We start from the raw sequence: 22,520 nt of genomic DNA, 5'->3' as shown, positions 1-22,520 counted from the left end.
CAACCAAGTACACAAACAGAGCCGCGTTACTACTAGATCTCTCCAGGGCCCTGGCAGATGTGCATGTTGGTATTTTGGGTAGATGATCCACCAGAAAAACGCAGCCAACGCCCAATTTAAAGATCAAGGTTGATTAGAACGGTCACCCTACGTCAATGCTTGGGCCGCACCCCTCCTATCACAGCGATCTGGAGGGTCTGGAAAGGAAATGAAGTTTGGCAGCTGTGTGAGAGGACACAAAGTCCAGGGTCACACCGATGGTGAACGCTTGCCCCCCAGCCCCCCCCTGAGGGGCATCTCCTTGCCCTCACTCGGATCTCTCCTCAGAGCTGATGGGAGCGCACCCACGTGACTTGCGAGTCAGTATTTTATCAGGTGGGTAGATCAGATGGACCTGCCAAGGAGCAGAGTAATGACACTAAATGGCTTTAAATTACTCAGCCCATTAAAGAGGGCGTAGTCGCCTTGTGTTGAAGGCAGTGTCAGCCAAGAAGCCAGGGTCCCAGCAGAGCACCAATCGGAAGTCAGCCCTGGGCTGGCAGAGGTATGGAAAAAAATGCGCATCAGAAATCTCGCCCAGCGGACTTTGTCTGCTGCTCCTGTCACGTCTCTTATGGCATCAACGCGTCTGAGGCTCTAAATATATAGCAGTTTCACCTCAGAAATCTAGGGCCATTCTACAGGACAGGAAAAAGTTCCCAAATGTCATCCCTGCGACATGAAGGTCTCATTCCCTGCACGCGTGCACACAGTGCAATGCCATAGAGACAAACAGGCCGCTCAAGAGCACAGCCAGAGCAAGAGAAGCCTTTCAGAAAGGGACCCCTGGTCACGACACGGCGCCTGACATCCAGCCCCAGCCACAGGAGTCCCGTTCTCCTGAACTGCAAATGATGTACACAGGTTTACAGAGAGAACAGCAGACAATCGAACCTCGAAGGCTCAAACTGAACACTTCTTTAAGCTACTTTACCTTTGCCTACTGCCCTGTCTCTCTCACACCTGAAGAAGGCTCCACGGCCGAAACGTTGTGTTCTCTTTCTTCTTTTTTTCAGCATGGAATAAACCTATAACTTGTTCCTTCACTTCTTTAAGCGCTTTGAGAAGCCACCTTTAAAGGCGCTATATAAAATAAAGTTTTTATTATTATTATTATTATTATTATTATTATTATTATTATTTCCGTAGGTAAAAGAAGGTAACAGGACAGCTAGCAAAAACTGCAAAGAAAAAAAAACTAAATAAGCTGAAGCTGAAATGGAAATAAGCTGATCTCCTGAGTCAGTCAAGCACCAGTGGCTGAGAGTCTTTTTGGATATGCACAGTTTTCATTTCTTATTAATTTGCAGACTTGCTCAGCTCCATGAAGTTTTCTTTCACCATTTTCTTTGCAACTCAACAACGAGGGCCTCAATGGAAGGGAGTGAAAACGTGTGGCAGAAACTGGATGTTCACCAGCATGGAACAGTCAAGGTGAAGTGCTAAACCTCCACTGCAGCAGGAAACTTCCTGGTCATCGAAATTCACACTATAACAGCACATCTTCCTGACAGGAGAATGCCCACAGAGCCAACGTATGACAGGCAAACAAAAGGCAGGCATAAAGCAAGAAGCACTGATTTTAACACCCCAAAAAATGAGTATTAATTAGCAGCTACAGGCTGGATCATTTTGGTTTCTCATCTTAGATATCATGCCACGTTGCTAAAGTGGTTATGTGCCTTTAAGCAATAACTATTGCTATTAATCTATGATTTCTCACAATTTAGCAAGAATGATGACAGCAGCACTGGTGTATCGACTGCCTAATTTACACTTATCATTTGATGTCCACAGCTTAATTTTAATTTTCAAAGAGCCTGAGTAAAAGGCTCAGAAGGTGAGCCATGCTAAGGAAAATGAAGGTGAAGAACACGGGTTGTCTGAAGCCCTTACCTCCTCCTCCTCCTCATCCTCTACATCCAGTATCCCCGAATCCTGTTCCGAGAGGGGGCTGCTGCCCTGGCCGTCCAGCTCGGTGCCCAGGCCCCCCTCCTTCCTGGCACGCCGGCCACTGCCCACCCTCTGCTGGCGAGACACAGCGCTGTCCAGGTTCCTCTGCAGCTGCGCCTGAAAGACAGCATCACGCCCGTCATTCACACCAACCCCAGTCCCAGTCCGAGCCCATCCACGGCCCCTCTTAATCTGACTGAGCTTGAAGGGCTCTGAAAGGAGGAATTGGCAAACGCTGCCCAGTCCAGGTGTGCTACGCTGGTACAGCCCAACCAAACTGAATTACAGCTGTGATTCAAGGAAAAGGTGCTTCCACCAAGGACTAACTCAGGGGTGTGCACACGTATCCAACCCATTGTTCTAGATTTTTATTTGTGACTACTTATCAGAACATTTGAGTTTTCATTTTTCACTTGGAGGCTGTGTCTTGATTTCATGCTGTTAAGACCTTTGGAAAGAGTGTGTACACTTTCTATAGGCACTGTAAACACAACTGCCATCTGATGTACTACACCAACCCCCAAAGTTTCATCCAGCTAAGCTGCCACAATTGTGCTGGTTCATGAGTCTGCCAGGGAACAAAAACAAATCACAGACATTGCATACTGAGATTCAGGGTTATAACTGTCATGTTATACGTTATCCACTGTGTCAGTGTAAAAAAAATAACAACTTTGCTTTAAAGGCTATCCACTTGTCATACTCTGGAAAACCGAACCTACATCAGCACGACATTCAGAAATATGTTTCCGACTGACGAGCTAATCCTTGGGTTTTGTTAGTGCTCCTAGGGATGGAAACTACTATTGAATCGATTCTGTCATAACGATGGAGCTGCTTTATGACTTGGGTGTGGGAACTGAAATATCAAACGTTGAAATAATAATAATTGTGGTCAAGAAATTTCAGGAGAAATTACAGCATGTGAGTGTCGACAGCTCACAGTAATAACGTGTTTCTCAAACAGATAGATTTGATTTGGGGAAGCTGTAGCCAGCCACGGAGGCTTGGAAGTGCTGTGTTTCGCACTGTAACTTCAGCTCAGCCCCACCTGTCCAGTCCCACGGACACATCTTGAAGCTGAAAACGGAGTCGATCACGAGCTTCGCCAGGAAATTTTGAACACGATCACTAAAGGGGGCTATTTCGCTGTTCCCCATCCCCTCTTTGTCAAGTTCTGTTCAGGTGAAACGCCTGGAAACACTCAGCGGCGGATGCATTTCTACACCACCCAGATTTCCACAAATGAAATAATAATAAAACAAGTCTGGTATCGGGGAAGCCTGATCTCCCTGGGAGGGCTGCCCCTCGCTCCCACACGCAGGAAAACACCCCACTTCCTCCGCGCGCACACCCCGACCTCGTCTGCGCGGCCGTCCAGAGAGATGTCAAGCACTGCCGTACAAACGGCACCCTGCAGTCAAAGGCAGCAGTGGGAGGGGTGTGGTGGTCTTCGGAGACGGGTGTTTATTTTCCCAGGGAATGGCGCTCGCTCCACAGCCGGAGCCACGCGTCTGTCCCGCACACCCCCGGGGACTGAACACGTCGAAGAGATCGGTTCAGGAGACCCCAGCTCGGCACAGGTGTCTCCGAGCTAAACACAGGTCTGAAAGCATGGAGGAGGAATGATGAAACTCCTCCAGTGACCTTCCCCCCAGCACACACAGAGGAAGAGCGATCCAGTGAGAAGACAAAACCTCTCACTTTTTAGTGAGACTGATGCTTTTATCCAAAGTGACTTATTTTAATAATAATAATTCCTCACGCTTATATAGCTCTTTTCTGGACACTCCACTCAAAGCTCTTTACAAGTAATGGGGATCCCCTCCACCACCACCAGTGTGCAGCCCCACCTGGATGATGCTCCAGTACGCTACCCACACACCAGCTCTCAGTGGGGAGTAGAGCAAAGTGATGAAGCCAGTTCAGAGATGGAGTTTATTAGGAGGCGATGATTGGTAAGGGCCAGGGGGACATTTGACCAGGACACCAGGGTAACACCCCTACTCTTTTCGAGAAATGCCCTTGGATTTTAATGACCACAGAGAGTCAGACCTCGGTTTTACATCTCATCCGAAGGACGGCACCTTTTTACAGTATAGTGTCCCTGTCATTATACACATTAGACCCACATAGACTGCAGGGTGAGCGCCTCCTACTGGTCCCACTAACACCTCTTCCAGCAGAAACCTAAGTATTTCCCAGGAGGTCTCCCATCCAGGTACTGACCAGGCTCACACCTGCTGAGCTTCAGTGAGTTGCCAGTTGTGAGTTGTGCTGGGTGAAACGGCTGTTTATCTGGCACAATTCAGGTGAAGTGCTTTGCTCAAGGGTACAACAGCAGGGTCTCACGCTGAACTGTAGTTTGAACCCACAACCCTCCAGTTACAAGTCCAGGGCCTGATCTCTAGTCCACACTGCCTCCTAGGAAACAGACATCATTGTCCCAGGAGGGCCCCAGATGCCAGCTGAGGACACATCAGCTGACGACGAGCAAAATAAGTCAAAATACGAATTCCTTCTCCCAGGCAGAGTAATGATAACCTGCAGACAAAGGCAATCGACTGCAGAGAATCAAACACTGCAAAATGCAGCCTGCGCATGATGAAATGCTAGACTGCAGTGTGGAGCAGAGGCAACGTTCTGGACTTGTTGCTGGAAGATAGTGGGTACCAAACCCAGACAGGACATTGCTGCTGTGCCCTTGAGCAAAGTACTGCACACAGAGTGACGAAGCTAGGTGCTCTGCTGTGTAATGGGTACAAATATAAGTTGCGCAGGATAAAAATGCAGTACGTATAGAGTTCTTTAATGAAGTATTCACTTCCTCTTAGATTTTCTGATTTTTTGCATATTTTTACCACAGAATGTTACCAGTCCTGTGATATGCCCATGTTATCCTAGTGATATTTAAAGGGAGTCCGAGTCATTTAAAAAACCTGAAAGGGCATGAATACGTGTGTGAAGGATCCAAACACACAAATGAACCAAACAGTGTTTCAGAGGCTCCATGGCCACTGCAGCTGGCTCACAAGTTTAGACACAAGCACACGACCACAAGGACATTCAGCACACCGTGTTTAAACTAACAACACGTAACCATACAGTATGTAGGAAATAGATTTCAAGTTTGAAAAAATGAACAAGCAGTGTGTACTTTGTATACAGCTGCATTACCCCTATTTCTCAGGACAGAAAAAAAGGTTTGTTGCAAAACAGCCATTTTTTACAACCACAACATATTGTCCACAGAGCAGAACCTGCAGCTAAATGGAGAACACACTCCTTTGTCCATCGTGGGACCTGAAGCGCCAGTAAGAGTTTTAGTACTGTGCTCCAGATCGGTTTCGCAATGAAAGAAACAAGCTGTCACTCATTTTCCCCAACATGAAGCAGCTGCTGTCCCTGCAGGCTCTCCAGCTCCAGCATGCGCTGTGTCCCATGACCCAGCACCCCTCCGCGCCGTGGAATCCCAAAATCCCTCATCTCCACACGGACACCTGAACCTACCAAACCGCAGAAGGCGTCATTCTCAGCATGGAAACGGCCCTGCTGGAGGAGCTGAGCTACAGGGCCTGAAGCGGACGCTGCTGCAGGCGCTGGGCTTCACCAGCCGGTGAGCCGATTCGGTCCGCAGGCGGACTCCCTGCCCCTTGTAGCGTAAAGCCCTCCTGGTGCACAAGAAAGTATTACACAACGTTTGAACAGCAATGAGCATTTTATCTGAATGCAGAAATGAATACACAAAACAACCAACTGTTTTCCACTGTTCCTGCCATGTTTGAAAGGGAACTTGGAACACTACAGGGCAGGTGTTCATTTGGGACTGACTCATCTGTGGAAACCGTGCTTCCGGACATTGAATGAAAGTGTTTAGGAAAAAAATCTAAGTGAGACAAAGCAACAGGCATGAACACAATTAGAAATTAAACCTGGAAACAAAAGCGATTATGCTCTTTTCCCATGTAACATAAATATGGCTCATTTACTTCTCTACTTCTTCACAGGGTCCTCCCAGTGAGCGAGCAGCAGTGACAAACGAAATCAGGGAACGAGCCAAGCCTCTCTCTGAACACGCCAAGCCTCTCTCTGAACACGCCAAGCCCTCCACAGAAGACGCAGGTGCCGGACAGTGTGACAATTCAACCGGCATCAGATCACCTGGCAAGGATATGTATTCCATTACACGTGTCCCCAAAGAAAGCTGGACAAACTCCCACCATCCCTGGCTTATTTCAGACAAGTAACAGGTTTATTCCCTGCTGAAAAAAAGAAGAAAGAAAACACAACGTTTCGGCCGCGGAGCCTTCTTCAGGTGTGAACTGAAGAACCTGAAGAAGGCTCCACGGCCGAAACGTGTTTTTTCTTTCTTCTTTTTTTCAGCAGGGAATAAACCTGTTACTTGTTCCTTTGCAGCCTTCGCATGCTGATGCAGCTCCCCACCTGAATTATTTCAGACAAGGCTATTCAAATTGTTTCAAGGCAAAAAGGCTGAGATTGACATCTGTAGACTCGTCAGACCGAAGGGCTCAAGTGTGGTTGGCAGGCACACCACCACCTCCACTGTTTTACAGAAATGTTTTACTGCAGTGGCTGGTTGGGGGTGTCATTTCTATTGACCATCACATGGCAGGGGCTCAGGGCGAGCTCCGGGTTCGAGCCCCGGTCCAGTCACTAGCGGGCGGTGCCTGGGAGTCCTCCCAGAGGCAGGCTGGCCACCCCAAGCCCGTCACAGCGCTGCCAGCTCGCCCACGCAGGTCTCCAGACGGCGCCCCTGCTCCTGCACACTGCCCCCCTCATCCAAATTTCACGGAAGAAAATACTTCACCTTTGATATCAGAGTAAAAAATTAAAAATGGCCCTTTAGCCCTGCAGGCACTGAATAACCTTCAGGTAAACCTTTACTTTTTCCTTTGCATCCTATGCATGCTGACATAACCACCTAATTGAACTGTGTTTTTTAAAGCATATTTTTTTAATCAACATTCAAATAACGACACCAAACTCATTCATTTTCATTTATGTGCAAATAAGTTAGCAAAAATTGCTAAACAAAGGCAAGAGGTCTTTGGCCATTTTGTTATGACCAACATAAATTAGCTCAAAATTACCATGCCCAGCTACATAATTAGTTGAGTGGCCTCAGTGCAATAATAGCAGTTCACATGATTTCAGAACAAATACACCTGTCTCTGTCAGGCTGCTCAGCCAGGTAGGGAATTTTCAAACAAATGTTCCATCGTGAAAACCGCTACCTAATTCAACAGCTAAGACGGGAGAAAATGTCCCGGAATTAACAATTTCAGTCACTCACACATTCATCCACACTCCGCAAAGCTGTGCTGCAAGGCAGGGTGGCAAAACCATCTCAAATCCCACATGGAATTCACAGCAAATCATCTAATGATACTGTCAACATGTGGCAAAGGTTTTATGGTCAGACGAGACAAAACTGGAACTTCTGAAATTATATGTTAAGTGCTGCAACAACTTGCACAAACCCAACACATTTTATCACCTAGTAAACACCATCCCCGCTGTCAAGCATGTGGTAACAGCATGGGGTACATGCATGGAGCCGAGTAAAGCCAAATCTTAGAGGAACAGCAGACTAAAGCAGGTGAAGACCTAAACCTGGAGAAAAAATTCAGCTTTCAGCAGAGCAATGACCTCAAGCACAAGAGTGAAGGAGGTCAATGTCCTTGAGTAGCCTGGTCTATGTCCTGACTTCACGGAGTTTGAGCAAATTTGCAAAGAATAATAGTGAAAACTGCACCATCCAGGTATGCAAAGTTGGTATGAACTTACCCCCAGAAGACGTGCAGCTGCAAGTCTCTTTGATCATTTAATTTTTTGGTAGCAATATAAACTGCAAAAAATGTGTCTATCTCATTTGTCATTCAACAGAATGGGACATCATTGGAAGGGTGTGAATGCTTTTACAAGGCGCAGTATATTCACAGACCAGCAGTGAGGCCGTCAACCTATTGTTGTTAACCTTGGCATCTGGATTCGGAGCAAGTCTTTACTGCAGCCAACCCTTAATTATCAACGTCACCTGCACCACTTGTGCCAATTAAGAAATTACAGATCAATTCATCATGGAACTTATGGGAATGTCCAACATCCTATAATGACAATCTCGGTGCCAATGGTGACCACACCTGATACTGTATATGTACTAATAGCTTCTTCGCAAGCAATTCAACTTGTGACATCCACAAAACTCAAAAGGTGCTTTTGTATTTCGTTCTGCACATTTTTAGGAATGCATTGGGGAAAAGAGAGAATAAACACAGCAGCAGCTCAATATTATTATTTTAAGTTGTGCTTGGTTTTCTGCCCTGACCATTTGGGTTAGACAGCAACGTTTTGGTGTTTTCCTTTATGTCAAACTTGTCTTCGGTGTTCCTACACAACAGCACCCAAGGGAGCTATCTCTATTACCCTGACCTACTTATTGCCCTGGGTAGGGCTGTAAAATCAAAAACGGCACGCTCAAAACATCCGTCAGAGACTGCATTTGGCTCTCAGAACACCTGAATTAGACACGTGCCATTTCCGGCACAGAAGACACACACTCCCCCTTCAAAGATCTCATAGCAAGGCCCTGCAGAAGACCACAGCTGCCACAGACAGTGAAGACTGAAGACTAGGGAAGTGACAGGAGTAAAGTGAACAGGACGAGACCTTTTGCTAGAAACTTACTGCAATTTAAACTCCTGCTCCGTTCCAGTTTGCATGCATGCCAGTGGCTCAGAGGACGGCTGAGGTCTGCAGGGGACAGCTCAGTGGGAGAGACTGAGGAACTGGAGGCAGACATTGTGAGCCACTGATCTCAAGGTCTGGGAGGGGACAGGATGGGAGCAGTTCTTACTTGTTCATCAGCAAATCACATACTGATTCACAGAGTCAAGAAAGGTTGTGCCATGTGAAAAATAAAAGGGCACAGATTAATCATACAAAGACAATGATGCCATTTATTTTTCATAGGACAGACGTTAACATGGTTCATTCCTTCTAGAATGGGACTTAGAAATGGAAGCCTATAAACCTGCAGAGTCTCAGATAAACTGTGCAAACAAAATACTAAAGCAACACGCTAAAACGACATGTCTGTCTGTCTTCAACAGAAAGAGCAAGAAAGATCCAGCACCCTGTGTCACATCGTAATGAGAACAGAAAGCCTGTGAAATGAATCGGCCTCTATTGCCACAGGTGTCTTATGTCCCAGTTCCTACAGTGCATTGTCCCTCCACACTCACAACACACCCTGCTGCTTCTTGTGTTGTGTGCACTACCAGACAATCTCACTGCACTGGCTCACTGCAGTTAGGGGGGTATGTACACAAACCCTTGCACAGCTTTTACATTCTGTTCCTTCAAACTAATGGCACTTTGAAGTAGCACTTAATATATGTTAAATGCAAAATCTAATCCACACATTCAAAGCAAAGAACAAAAATAAGTAAATAAATAACATAAAAGAAAAATTGAAAAGTCAAGGTTTCACAAGTATTCAAACAAGTTTGCTGTGACAAACCAAAATTAACTTGGATACACAAATTTACCTTAATGAGCCACACAATTAGTTGAGTGGCCTGTGCAATATTAGTGTTTCACACGATTTCACAATAAATACACCTGTCTTTGCAAGATCTCTCTTTCAGGTAATGGATTTCATGCAAAGATTAGACCGTGAAGACCAAGGAAATTTGAAAACCATTCAGAAATAACATCATGGAAAAGCACAGATCAAAGACTCTTAATATGCCCTTGAGCATGGTGAAAATGATCATGAAGAATTCGCCTGGACTCTGCCTGACCCTCCAAACTGGGCAGCTGGGCTAGGTGGAATGAGAGTGAGGGACAACCAGGTGAGACTGCAGCTGCACCCTCGAGCAAAACACTTCACGTGAACTGCTCTAGTAAAACATAAATGGGAGCAAATGTAAGTCACTTTGCATAAAAACATCTTTCAAATAAATTAACAATAGAACAGAAAAGCACATTCAAGGTCTTCTAGCAGCAAAACTAGGCCTGCTTATCACAACTAGATTCAGAACTATTTGAGGGCTTTTCAGGATAACATGATGGAAGGGCATGTTTACTGGCCCTGGGTATGCAAGACGTCGATGTAATGGCTGAACACAAATGGACATCAGATAAGTCCTTAAGAGTCCTGGGCCCCAGTTCTATGCAGGGTAAAAACAGCACTCATAAATTAAAAGCCCATTTAGTCTTTCAATTCTGAGCAAACACAGCTTGCCTGGTCCTGAAGTGGGCTTCCTGGCTCAACAGGCAAGGCAGTGACGCACAAGGATGACTCATTACGGGCCAGCAGAGCCCCTTCAGAGGCCCTTGGCTTCTGTCTTGTTCATCTCAGGAAACACCACACAGCACACAAAAGAAAGAATTCCTGCTTCAACTAACAGAAAGTCCGATTCCTGAGTACACTTCAGCCGCCCCTGCAGAAAATCAAGAGCATCGCTTTAGGAAGAAGCGAGGAAGCTCAGCGCATTGTCACCACTTTCCTGTGACAGTCTTGCACAGACGTGCACCCAAGCCTGCCAATGCTTTAAAAGTACCTTTGTAATCAGCATCCAAAACAGCACTGCACACACACACAGAACTTGGTTAGAACTAGTTACTCTCCCTTTGTATTAAAGGGTAGACCACCTGGTGTGCCTCTGTGGCAGTAAACGTCTTTCTTTAAGCTGATCAGGCTCCTGAGGGAAGTTCTGTGAAGTTTGCATTCTAGTGTCCGAAGATGTCCCTTCTGTGCTGGTGCTGGAACACATACTGTATCTGTGGTGAACAAGTCCTTGTAAATTTATTCTTTATGTGCTGGCTGTTCAGTTATTTGAGGCTTTTTTTCAGGAACGAGAGCTTTTGGACAGAGTGAAATTTATGCCATGAGCTTGTTTTGATTCATACCTTTTCTAACTTAGTGTAAACCAATACATGTATGGTCATTGTTAGTCTTTTAACTGAAGTTTGATAGCAGAAGGGGAACAAAATAAAATTTTAGATTATTCTTTCCAGGAATACATATGTGCTGAAAGTGACTGAGAGGAGAAAAATGCAGTCTGGAACCACAAGCTTATGTAATTGTGTTTCTGCAAAAAGCATGCTGAATCTCCTCTGTATTAAGGAAAATTAATTGCAGAAGGAGCCCAAATTCAGACCTTTTACTGCTCAAACAGCGGACATTTCCTGGAGTGATCTGAGTGGAGAGCCCTGCTCAGGCTTGGAGCACCTGAGAATCCCCACCCACCTGGGGCTGACCCCATGACCCTCAGTCCAGAGTGCAGTGCCCTAACCAGGCCCTGAGATCCCACACTCTGCTCCACCTGAGCGCTCACTTCAACAACTGCACCCCCTAACAGACCTAATAATAGGTTGAAGCAGTTCAGGTGAGGAGCTGTGTCAGCATGCGTAGGCTGCAAAGGAACAAGTAATAAGTGTAAGCTTACACCCGAAAAAAGGCTCCACAGCCGAAACGTTGCGTTTTCTTCCTTCTCTTTTCAGCATGGAATAAACCAATGACTTGTTCCTAATAATAGGTTTAAATTAAACTCTTTTAATTATTTTCATATCCTAAACAGGTAGGAGGTCGCATTTTAACTATGCATTTGCGTTCTTAAGTATCTTAAATCTCTACGAGTAGAAATAAAGAAACCTGCAAAGGTTGTAACCAAGTAACCCGCCAATTCGTTAAAAGACTCAGTGCAGGAAAGAGCACACCGGCGATGAACACCAGTGGGCGTGGGGGACTAAGCAAACTCCCCACCCCCTCCAGCAGCTCCTTCTCCATGCTGTGTCAGAAGCTGACCACCTGGTCAGTGTGTCCGGCTGTAATTAGCCCGATCAGGCTGATCGCACCGCACAGTGTGCCCAGAACGCAGGCTTGGCCGTGCAGAAGTCAGGCAGTAATGAGGAAACGAGTGCGGCAAGTCCCACAGCTCCAGAATGGTCTCTTTAGCAAAAACAAAATCTGCCAACTATATCCCACGGCCAATTAATGATAAACGGAGGCCATGAATCACAAAACACCAGCTACACAAGCGCTCGTACTGCTTCTGAGTGAAAGGTTGGAGGATATCGAACACGACGAAGCTCCTGAGGTAGAGAGAAGCCCTGACCGAGCTCTCTCACCTCGGCCCCTTTTCTGTCCCTCCTCTCAGAAAACACACAAGGCGCTAAGAAAATATGCAAAACTGCGAGAAGCACAATTTTCACCTCAGATTTAAAAGCTTACCTCCGGCTGAAATTACTCACAGCTGTCCTTGTCTTCCGCAGTTTGCTGAGCGCTAAAGACACTTTTGTATTTAAGTTTAACCAATAAAAGAAGCACCGCCTCAGTCAGAAACAATGCAGTTTTCTCCCACATTCAAAGCGCACGTGAGTTCAAGAGCCTCGGAATGACCAGCAGGGGGCAGCGTTGCCATCCCCTTGCTGCCAGAGTAGGTGTTTCCATTTGGGCCAGGACGGCAGAACAGAGGCTTGAATTCAATGGGTCGCTCTTGCCTGGCCATTGTGATCTTGAACGAGCTGGGCCTGCACAGACAATCCCTCTCTGTGCCACTGGCCCCCTCGATATAGCATGGGCTTCTGTTCACACATGTAAGTTGCTTCCTTTAACAAGTCAGACTGGGGGACCAGGATGAGACCCACCGCCTGGAGCTCCACATCACTGCTAGGTGTGACTCCTCTGGTGCCATGAGCATTTCGGATTCCTAATGAGAATCAAAGGAGCTGGCCGAAACAGCAGCCACGCATCTACCTCAATCTACAGCCCCAGTGTGGACAGAAAGGCTGTACAGATCAGGCCATGCTCGCTGTGTGCAGTGAACTGGTCTGTGGCCAACTGGTCTGTTCAACACTCCAGAAGCCACTCTGCTCTCAGACGTTTCCTGCTAGCAAGGGCCCCAGTGGAAACTGCTCTCAGTTCTGGCTTTGTGCAAGCCAGGCCAACCATACAGTACTTGGAGAACTCTGGAGGTGCAGCCCCTGTCTGAGCTCTTTGAGAGTTAAAGAAAACGACGCCCAGTCTCATGTGCATTCAGCTCCGCAGGTAACCTTGTCTGACAACCTGAACCCCCCACCCCCAGTCTGTCATCAGCTCTGCCCATCCCCTCTCTGTACGGTGCATGTGTAACTGGATATCGGCAATCAATCTTCCCCCGGATCACAGGCACAGCAATATGGCTTCAATTAATCAGCTTGGGCCAAATCTGGAAATACACTAGGAATCTTGGGAACAATGTGGGAATTATATATATATAAAAAATACTTCAATGTTTTTTCTCCTTCCTGAAAAAAAAAAGCTTCTTTCCTACAAGTTATTCACTTGAAGATGTTTATTCTGGGTTTGCAGTGAAACATGCCTGCTACTTTCCAAATGGAGCCACAAGAAGCCAAAGTATTCAGCTGTCAGAGCGCTAACACTCTGTCCCCCTGGAACCTGGGAATCTCAGAGAACGGAAGAAATTCCACTTTTTCTTCTTCGTTAATTACTGTTATGCAATAATCCATTTTAGAAGCAGGGAGAGAGCCAATGTGCTAATAATTTAAAGGGTAAGGAGACTATGATTGAGTGCTCACTGATACTTCCTCAGGAATACTCCAGGGATAATTCTTCTGTGCTGCTCAAGCCATTCTTCAATTGCAAAACTTTTCTCTCATTACGAGCGTTAAACGGGCGGCACGGTAGCGCAGTGGTGAGCATTGCTGTCTTGCAGCGCTGAGGCCCTGGGTTCAATTCCTGGGAGACTATCTGGCTGGAGTTTGTATGCTCTCCCCACGTTTGTGAGACAGTAAAAAGTCTAGACTGTTCAATCTCAGCATTCTGTTTGGTATCAGAAAGACAAAGATGCTATAATATGGTATCAGAGATGTTAAAATAGAACAGTGGACTATTTAGACCTCATTTAGACTATTGTGTAGACCTTAGGTTACCGAAGTTATTGGTGTTCTGGAATCAGTCCCAGATTTGAACACACACATTTTCCAGGCTCAAATGAAAGTCCGCTACTGACAGCCTAAAAGAATTAAACCTTTTTAGTCTGAAACAGAGGGGAAAGCACTCATAATCCTCAAGGGGACTAGCCTAGGCGACCCAGTGGACATCTTCAGAACCAGCAGTGGAACACGGACCAGCAGACACGGGTGGAAACTAAGGGGAAGCACATCTAAAAATGAAAATGGGGCACTTATTTGCCCAAAAGGGTTGGGGGAGTAGGGAACAAGCTCCAGCCACGTTATTGAAGAAGATATTACGGCTTCTTTCATGAAACAGCTGGATGAGATCCTTGGAGTCCCTGGAAAACACACATGAGCTGACTGGGCCTAAAGTCCTCCTCTCATTTACAACTGATCTTATGCTGCGAAAATACAATTCACCACACACTGCAAACAGGGCACTGCTTCGAGAAGCAGCTCAGCCATTAAAACAAGGATTAGAGGACAAAGGGCAGCACACAGCAGTGCTCAGAAGTGTAAACAGGAGGCCCCTCACTCACACACAAACTACACAAGCTGCCACCTTCCGGGAAGCAGCTGGATGAGCGTCTTCAGTCAGGAAGGTACCGTGCTCATGATCACGTCCTGCGGCGGCTGGTCCCGTTCCCGGGAGTGTCACCTGACGAGCGGGGGTGCGCTGGGAGCTCGCCTCCCTCCGCGGTGCGCTTGGGGACAGCCAGCCAAGAAGGCTGACCACACTGTGGCCACCCTGGCAGCCTCGGGGCTGGTTAATCCAGCTAATCCAATCCTCTCCCCGTCTCCTGGGTCCCCTCAGCAAATCATCTCTGCGCACTGGGCCAGAGAGCCAGGAAAATCAAAACAAGCTGCCATTCCCTCCTGTACCCCAGGCGGTAAGGCCTCCACGCTCTGCCAGAGCACTCCCAGCTGACTGCTGGGCCTTGCCTGACCCCTGCAGGAGCACACGGGTACTGCGCTTATATCTCAGGTGAGACCTTTTCACCTCTGTTTTCTCATTTGCCACCTGGCCTTGTATTAAACCCTACTGGTGTAGCTGGAACCTTTATCTGTCTTTCCATCATTAATAAAACTGTTCACAAGATCACAATCAACACATCTACTGGATTAAAGCAGAGTTGGCCTGAGCCCGACGTCAGTGTAGTGGGGAGGTGGAAATGGGTGCAGTTGGCTCTGAGCGCTGTTGGCTCAGTTTTCCAAACTCACCCAGCCTTTTCACCGGCTGTTCAGGACAATGCCCAGGGCTGCGACTCTCGTTTAACCCAAAAGATAACAGTGAATGCGACACAAACATGGACCTGACGACACATGTAACAAAGGGAAACAAATTACACTTCAGACCTAAGGGGCCAGAAGTTTTCTGGGTTTCCTTTCGGCTGAGCCTTTAACTACCTCATTGAATTTAATTACCTAATTAGTTCTCAACAAGCAGAACACTGAAAGAGACCTATTAATCCTTCCACACAGAAGTAGGGCTCCCCTACCCTACAGCAAGTAAACTGCTCAGTCAGAGCTCTGTTTTTTTGTATTAACAGCGTTTAAATTTTCTCTAAACAGGTGTTCTGGAAGGTAATTAATTTGGCGTCCAGGCATTGTAAGCCCAGCAGTAAGTCAATCAAGACTGAGACTGAGGTTCAAAGCTGCTGTTTTTACGGTTGTGGCGTCTGTGTCTGTGTGGTCGTTGCTCCAGTTTGCACTAAGCAGGGCTTTGCTCTCGGAGAGACTCGTCTCTCCATCCCCTGTGCAGGAGCTTACGCAAGGGGGTCCTGAGACCAGGGCCGGGGGGCTCTGGGTGTGTTGAGCTCACGCTGAAGGCAGCTGAGGAAAGAAGCCGTTTCCTCCACCAATGCACACGAACTTTAGCTCTCTGAATATTCTGTCAGTGCCACGTTCGCTCCCACCTCCCACCTCCGCCTCCCAGTAGTTCAGCTCCAGCACCTGCGCGGTACACGCACGCGCCCGCGGCCCTGCTGTCACAGCCTCCCGACCCCCGACCCCCGACCCCCGAGCCCCGAGCAGCCGGCTGTCCTCGCGCCGTCAGCGGCTGGGAGAAACTACAGGTGCTGGTTTCAGCTGCGCTCCCCCTGCCGCCAGCAGCAAGATCACAGTCAGCCCGCTACTCCAGGCAAAATAAACACGTGCCTCCAACCTTCTGCCATGAGTCAGCTTCCATGCAACTTCTTGGAAAAATCCTGCTGTTTGGAGAAGCCTGGGCAGAAACTGTTCACTGTCCACTGTACAAGCTCCATATGCCTGGTCTTCGTTTTGCTGCCACCTACTGGTCACTGGAGTTATGTATTAAACAGGAATGATACAGACTTGCCATGATCTTCCAAAGGACGCAGAGAGCTCGAAAGGATCGAAAAGGATCACTCCACTGACTGTAAATTGAATAACTGAAGAGCTAAGCTGTTACAGAGTTTTTGAAGAGACTGGCACCAGCAAACAAACAGCAAACCATGAAAAAATCAGCTACCAGCTAAACACAGCGAAAGAACTGGGTATCCAAAGGCTGGTTTAGCAAGCTGACTAGTGCATTTAAATATAGCAGTTAGCTCTCCTTTCTTTTTAAATAAGAGGCTCTGTATTACAGTGTGTTAATTGTTTTAGAAGTAAAAATGTCTTGAATGTATAACAAACATTCTTAAACTTGTCAGGAATGGCCCAGGTCTCAGCTCTTGACAGTCCCACACTTGCTCGGCACGGTGGAGTTTACAGTGTGGCCCCGCTGTTTTCGAACTCATGCCAACAGGAGGCAGTGCAGTTTCCAGCCCAGCTCACGGATGAACTTCAGTAGCGTGAGGAGCTACAACACTGGACAGGAGGCACCTGGTGGACCTTCTACATGACCAACGGCGGCTCAGGCTCAGGAGAGGAAGCGCCTACTGCAGTACTGTACAGTTCACCTCGCATCCGTGTGATCTCACCGCGTCCAGGCACACTGCAGCCAGGGCCGCGCAGCAAAGAGAGGAAGCCGCAGCAAAGACAGCGGATTTACAGCTGAGGCTGGTGGACCTCCACCAGAAATGTTGCTGGTGGCCCTGTAGCTTTTGTCTTACGTTTAAAAAAAAGAAAGGAAAGGAAGACGGATTCCTACAGCGGTAATTAGAAGCTTTTGACAGCGGAAGATCCGTCACTGTGGGGGGCCTGTGTACATCAGTCGCTGGAAGCAGCCGGAGCTGTTCCAGCCTGCGGCCACAGGGAGGCAGCAGGGAGCTGGGCGCAAGAGTCTTGGTGGAACAATTATGAGGCTAAACCTTTCACAGGAAAGACACTTGCGCCGCAGGCTGGTCAGGCTGGCGAGGCCCAGCTCCCTGCTGTCCTTCTTACAGGACGGCGGCTCGCGGCATCTCTGCCTGGCAGTCAGGAGGCTAGATGGAAGGGGAATGACTCTGTCTGCGCACAGGCTGCCCCCCCGAGGCCCTGCACTGGGGTCCGATGCCCTGTCTGAGAAACGGTTCGCTTCGGGTGTTACTCTGCTTCTACACCAGAAAGTGGGGCTGGTGTGTGTGGGTAACGTCACGCTTCTTTACAAAACAGAATAATGGGGAGGAATAAAATCAAGGAATCTGAGCAATACTGTGGAAAAAGCCACCTTCTTTCAGGTACTTCAGGACAAGAAGGCCCCCGCAGAAATATGGTTCCTCATTTGTATCACTGGCAGCTCTGTCACAAAGGCAACAATCACTCTAAGATATTAATGCAGATTCTGTTCTAGACTCCCGTGTTGTTTCCCAGCCAGGACACTGGAAAAGACACTGCCAGGATACCCTGCACATGTGTGCTGTTGAAACAAGGAGGAAACGCAGCTCTGTTTGCAAAGAGATCAGCTATCTGTTTTTGTTAACTGGCTTTTAACTTTATGTTCATTCTCTGAGGCACACTACTTTGCTGATAAACTGAAACTTGATTCTGAGTGATGATAAACCATACTTCATTCCCAATCAGAATTACTGCACAAGTGCTTATTATGTCTCCTTTAGTGGAAATGTCCTCTTCATCACCTTCTAGTGAGGAAAAAAAAGGATGCTTCTTTTTCTTTTTGATGTAAGCTCTACATCTTCAGACACACACAGAAATGCTTGCTTACATGGTAGATTCAGAAATACACACACACAGAACACTCAAAACCACAAACACACAATCCCCCCATGCTTCATATTAAAAAATAGTTGAACGCTCTTGTGACAAACACTTGGCTTTTCCTGCGACATTCTGTTTGTTTACCAGGAGTGGTAACAACTTTATAATGAAAAAACGTGTTTGTAATTTGAGAGGGAAGAGAAAAGAGTCCTCATGTTTCACATTAATGGAAAGTCCGCAGTGACACAGGCCCGGAGGGTCTGGAGTTTGGAACAGAAGACAGAGGGGGGAAGAAACTAGTACTGAGCGACCCTCGCATTCTCCATCCAAACCCCAGCAAGCGCAGCGAAAGATGTGGCCAGCGAGCGATTCCAAAAATCCACAACAAGTGAAATTGAATGTAACAAAGTATGTTCTCAACATTTACTGTTTCGGGATCAAAAAACTGGAAACAGATGACCCCTAGCAGCACGTTGAGTGAATCTGTGGCTAACTATCTGCAGCTGGCCCGGGAGACGAGGGGGGTCGTGTTCCAGGCAGAGAGGGGTCGTGCACAATGAGGGGCAAGAGGGGAGTTATCTAGAGCAGTGGTTCTCAAACTATGGTACGCGTACCACAAGTGGTACGCAGAGCGCCGCCAGGTGGTACGCCATATGACCCTGGATCTTTGTTGTGTGCAATGAAAAATCGGGATGGGTTTTCATATTTTCTATTTTAATATGTGTCGAATACGCAGCCTACGTACTACGATACAGCGCGCGCTAATACTTGAGTGGACAGAAGAGCTACAATGTAATTCTATACCATTGTATAGGAATGCATGCTACGAACGCAAGTGACCAATTGTAATTAAAAAAAACTATCTCCTGCAAATAGGGAGGTAGGAGAATGTGCATGATTTTGGAATAATGCCAATGTTATGAGCACAAGAACGCAAAGAAATGTGTGCTACAAATGCTGGCAATCGTGTGAGCACAGGAAAGCGTGATAGATAACAGAAAATATTTAAGAACTGTTCTAGGTTAATTTGAGAAAAATACACAGAGCGTCTCTGTGTTTCGCTCCCATGCACGTTAAAAAAAAATCTTTTTAACTTCTGAGACGGACTCCTGAAACAGAAACGGGGAAAAATGCAAGCTTGCGGATTGCTAAAGCAGGTAAACCCCACACTATTTTTGAAGAACCTTATTTACCGTTGGCAAAAGAGCCGACACGTATTATGTGTGGAGAAAAAGCTGCTAAACTGCTCGACCTGCTGCCGCCTCTGAAGGACACAGTAGAATTATTAATATGGCAGATGATGTCAAAAGTACGCTGATAGAGCGCGTTAAGATGAGCAGCTGCTTTTCACTGCAATTAGATGAGTCTGTAGATGCCGGTGATTTGGCCAATTTCCTCCTTTACGTTAGGTACGAGTTTGAGGGCATGTCCCATGAGGACTTTCTGTTCTGTAAGCCACTACCAACAAGAACTACAAGAGCACATATTTCAGCTTCTGGATGAATTTATCGAAGAGAATGGCATCGACTGGAAAAAATGCATAAGAGTTTGTACAGACGCTGCTAGAGCAATGACAAGCCGACACAGCGGTGTAGTTGCACGAATTAGAGAGGTTGCTCCACAAATGAATGGACTCATTACAACATCCACCGCGACACCTTTGCTGTCAAGACAATGCCTGACGATTTAATATCTGTTAGACTCAGTTGTGAATTGTACCAAGGCTCAAGAAATTAATTCACATCTGCTTTGCTCGACTAAACAGGCTCACCCTTCTCACTGAAATGGTGCTTTTTTATTGTTTATTTTTAATTGTTGTTCCTGTTTTTTTTTTCGGTAAAGCACTTTGAGAAGCTACCTTTAAAGGCGCTATATCAAATAAAGTTTATTATAATATTTCTTATATGTGTAAGTGAGTGTGTGCGCGCACATGTGCTCATCTTGGTCATTGAGAATTTCTGGGGTTCCTATGAGAATATGACTTGTAGGTGGTACTTGGATGCTTTGGTTTGATCAGGGGTGGTATGTGGTCCAAAAAGGTTGAGAACCACTGATCTAGAACTAAGGGATCAGCTCCAAAAACACGCCAAATCTTCTGGTTGAGACTTAACAAGGCACCAGTGCAAAAATGGACTCAAGCACAACTGTCACCATGGGGCTGTCTCTGGCCTATCTGCATTTCAAAATGATTAACTGAGGCGTCTAGAAAAGTGCCAACCAAACTTCCACATGACACACGTTATACCCGAGACTGTGGAAATGGTCTGCAATTATTGAATATAAAGACAGTATCTGAGAAACAAGCATATAAGTCCCGGTTAAAACTGCAGACTGAGTATCTGGAACCACAGAAAGTATCTGGATATTAGATGGAAGCACTGGACCAACTCCAAAGACATTCTGTTGATTTTCATTTATTGGAATTTTCTAGCTAGAAGCAGAACTATATCCCGCGATAGCAAAAAGTACCACAAAGCTACAGCTGAGCAGACCACAGCATAACCCGGCTGCTTTTTGTGCTTCACACCTCTGTTGATATCAAATCCAAAATCACACCCCCCCTCCGCAAAGAATAGAGGATGCTTATAACCAGCCCAGATTGTTCAATTGAGAGACATTCACACAGCAAAATTACCCTGCAGATGCATGTGGAGAGTTAAAAAAAACCATGGAAATCCCCTGAAACTGCAGAAGTATAATTCAATTTCGCAGGGACAAACATAGGAGTATCCAGAGTCACTTTAACTCTGTCCTTCTTCAGAAGCATATACAGAAATGGAAATAAGTCTCATACTGAGACGCACAAGCTGTGGAACCATGTCAGATTTTACAAGCTGCAGGTTCTGGATGTTTCATGCTCATCTCCTTAGTCTGAATAAAAATGCACAGGCCGCCGTGCAGTTAAAATAATCTTAAACATTTCTTGTTCTCTGTTTAATCAGCACACAGTGTGCAAGGTCCTGCAGTCTGGGAAGGCTCTCGACTTCTGAGTCAGGAGCCTTGTCTCACTAGCCTGGCACATGTTGCTCCAGCTCAGAGGACGACCGCTCTCCCTCTGGGTGTCACTGCCTTGATGATTCTGAGCCTTCACCGAACGAGCATGATGGGCTCGTCTCGTTTCTGAGCTTTCTTATGTTCTTATGTCTGAGAAACATGCAAACTTTTGAATGACAGACAATCTAGCCCTGCATGCAATGCATGAGCACATGATTTAAACCTGTCTACAAGTTTTTTTCTAAAGCTCACAACAGGCAGAGGGGATGCATGACAGCTATAGTGTTAAGTGTAATTTACATATTTTAATTGGAATCTGGAATATGACATGCTTGCATGAGTGTGCCCTGTGCAAAAAGCACCTCTCCTTCACGCCACGTGTTTGCTAAAGCCCAGTCTTGCTGAACTGGCCTCATATTACCATGTGCCCTCCTGTGGTAACCTCGACAGTGCACGCAATCCACAGTCTAGCACAGGCAGGTCGTCAGCACGTGCACCACAACGCCACATGGGCAGTGCAAGTGCCAAGAGCAACTGGCAAGCTCCGGGTCCGCTCTGGGCAGGACCAGGACCCAATTCTGACAATGCCAGGACTGGACTGCATTACCATGCTGGTCTTTGTCTCGGAAGGGAAAGAGGTGTCATGTATTACTCCTCCACAGATCCTAGGACATAATACTTATTACAGACCCGCACCGCAACACGAGGGTAACCTCCTGCCCCCGAACTGTCAAGTTAGTCAACTGAAGTCTTATTTAGTAGTTTATGCAAAGAATCTTGCTAGAAACAAAATCACAGAAGCACAACGCAAAACAGACTTTGAACAAAGCTGAGCCGCAAAAGAAACCTGTGAGCTCTATTTCCTTAGCAAGGAATCACAAGGGTGTGCAAAAGTGCTTCCAAGCAATACCGTATCTCCTGATTGATCCAGCCCCTCCCAGGACCGGACAGATGGAGATCCGGATCTAAATAGCTACAAGAAACTACACAGGCGTTAAGGAAGAGTTCTGCCTCCTCTTACTTGTAATTGTTCTTGGGGAGTCTAATGTCCTCAAATTTGTGTAAAGAGCTGCTACAACACACTGGAACCCTCCTGGCGGGTCATGACCTGTCATGACCACTGTATGATCTTTAATCTTGAATCTGCTCCATTTAGGATTAGGCTCTGAGAACACTGCCAATAGCTGCTGTCCTCTCACAGGCACTCATCGCATCATAGCTCCCTCCTGGGAAGGCCCAGGCAGTCCACAGCGCCACAGCGGAGCCCTGATTGCACAATAAACAGCACATGGTGCATGTTAGCTGGTTTCGCCACAGATGCAAATTTCCTGCAGATGGGTGGCATATGAATACTTAGCAACTGGGACTGAGCCGCTTCACAGTCACGCTACAGAGCTGTAACCTAGCTGAGCTCCGGGGCACAATTACAGAAACGCAGGCCTTCGAGCGAG

At 46.8% G+C, this 22,520-nt stretch overlaps 1 protein-coding gene across 6 annotated transcripts in view; it reads right to left on the bottom strand.

Moving 5' to 3' along the window:
• Positions 1 to 22,520, bottom strand: part of exoc6b (exocyst complex component 6B) — a 147,678-nt gene that overhangs the window by 93,667 nt on the left and 31,491 nt on the right. For all 6 annotated transcript variants that reach the window (XM_088639116.1, XM_088639152.1, XM_088639107.1 and 3 more), the window contains exon 7: positions 1,936 to 2,109. In XM_088639116.1, coding sequence (XP_088495242.1) covers positions 1,936 to 2,109 — 174 coding nt within the window. The remainder of the gene's footprint in view (positions 1 to 1,935; positions 2,110 to 22,520) is intronic.

This window comes from Lepisosteus platostomus, chromosome 1 (genome assembly GCF_059453375.1).
Source record: "Lepisosteus platostomus isolate fLepPlt1 chromosome 1, fLepPlt1.hap1, whole genome shotgun sequence".
Classification (NCBI taxonomy): Eukaryota; Metazoa; Chordata; class Actinopteri; order Semionotiformes; family Lepisosteidae; genus Lepisosteus; species Lepisosteus platostomus.
This window is presented reverse-complemented; position numbering and strand designations above follow the sequence as displayed.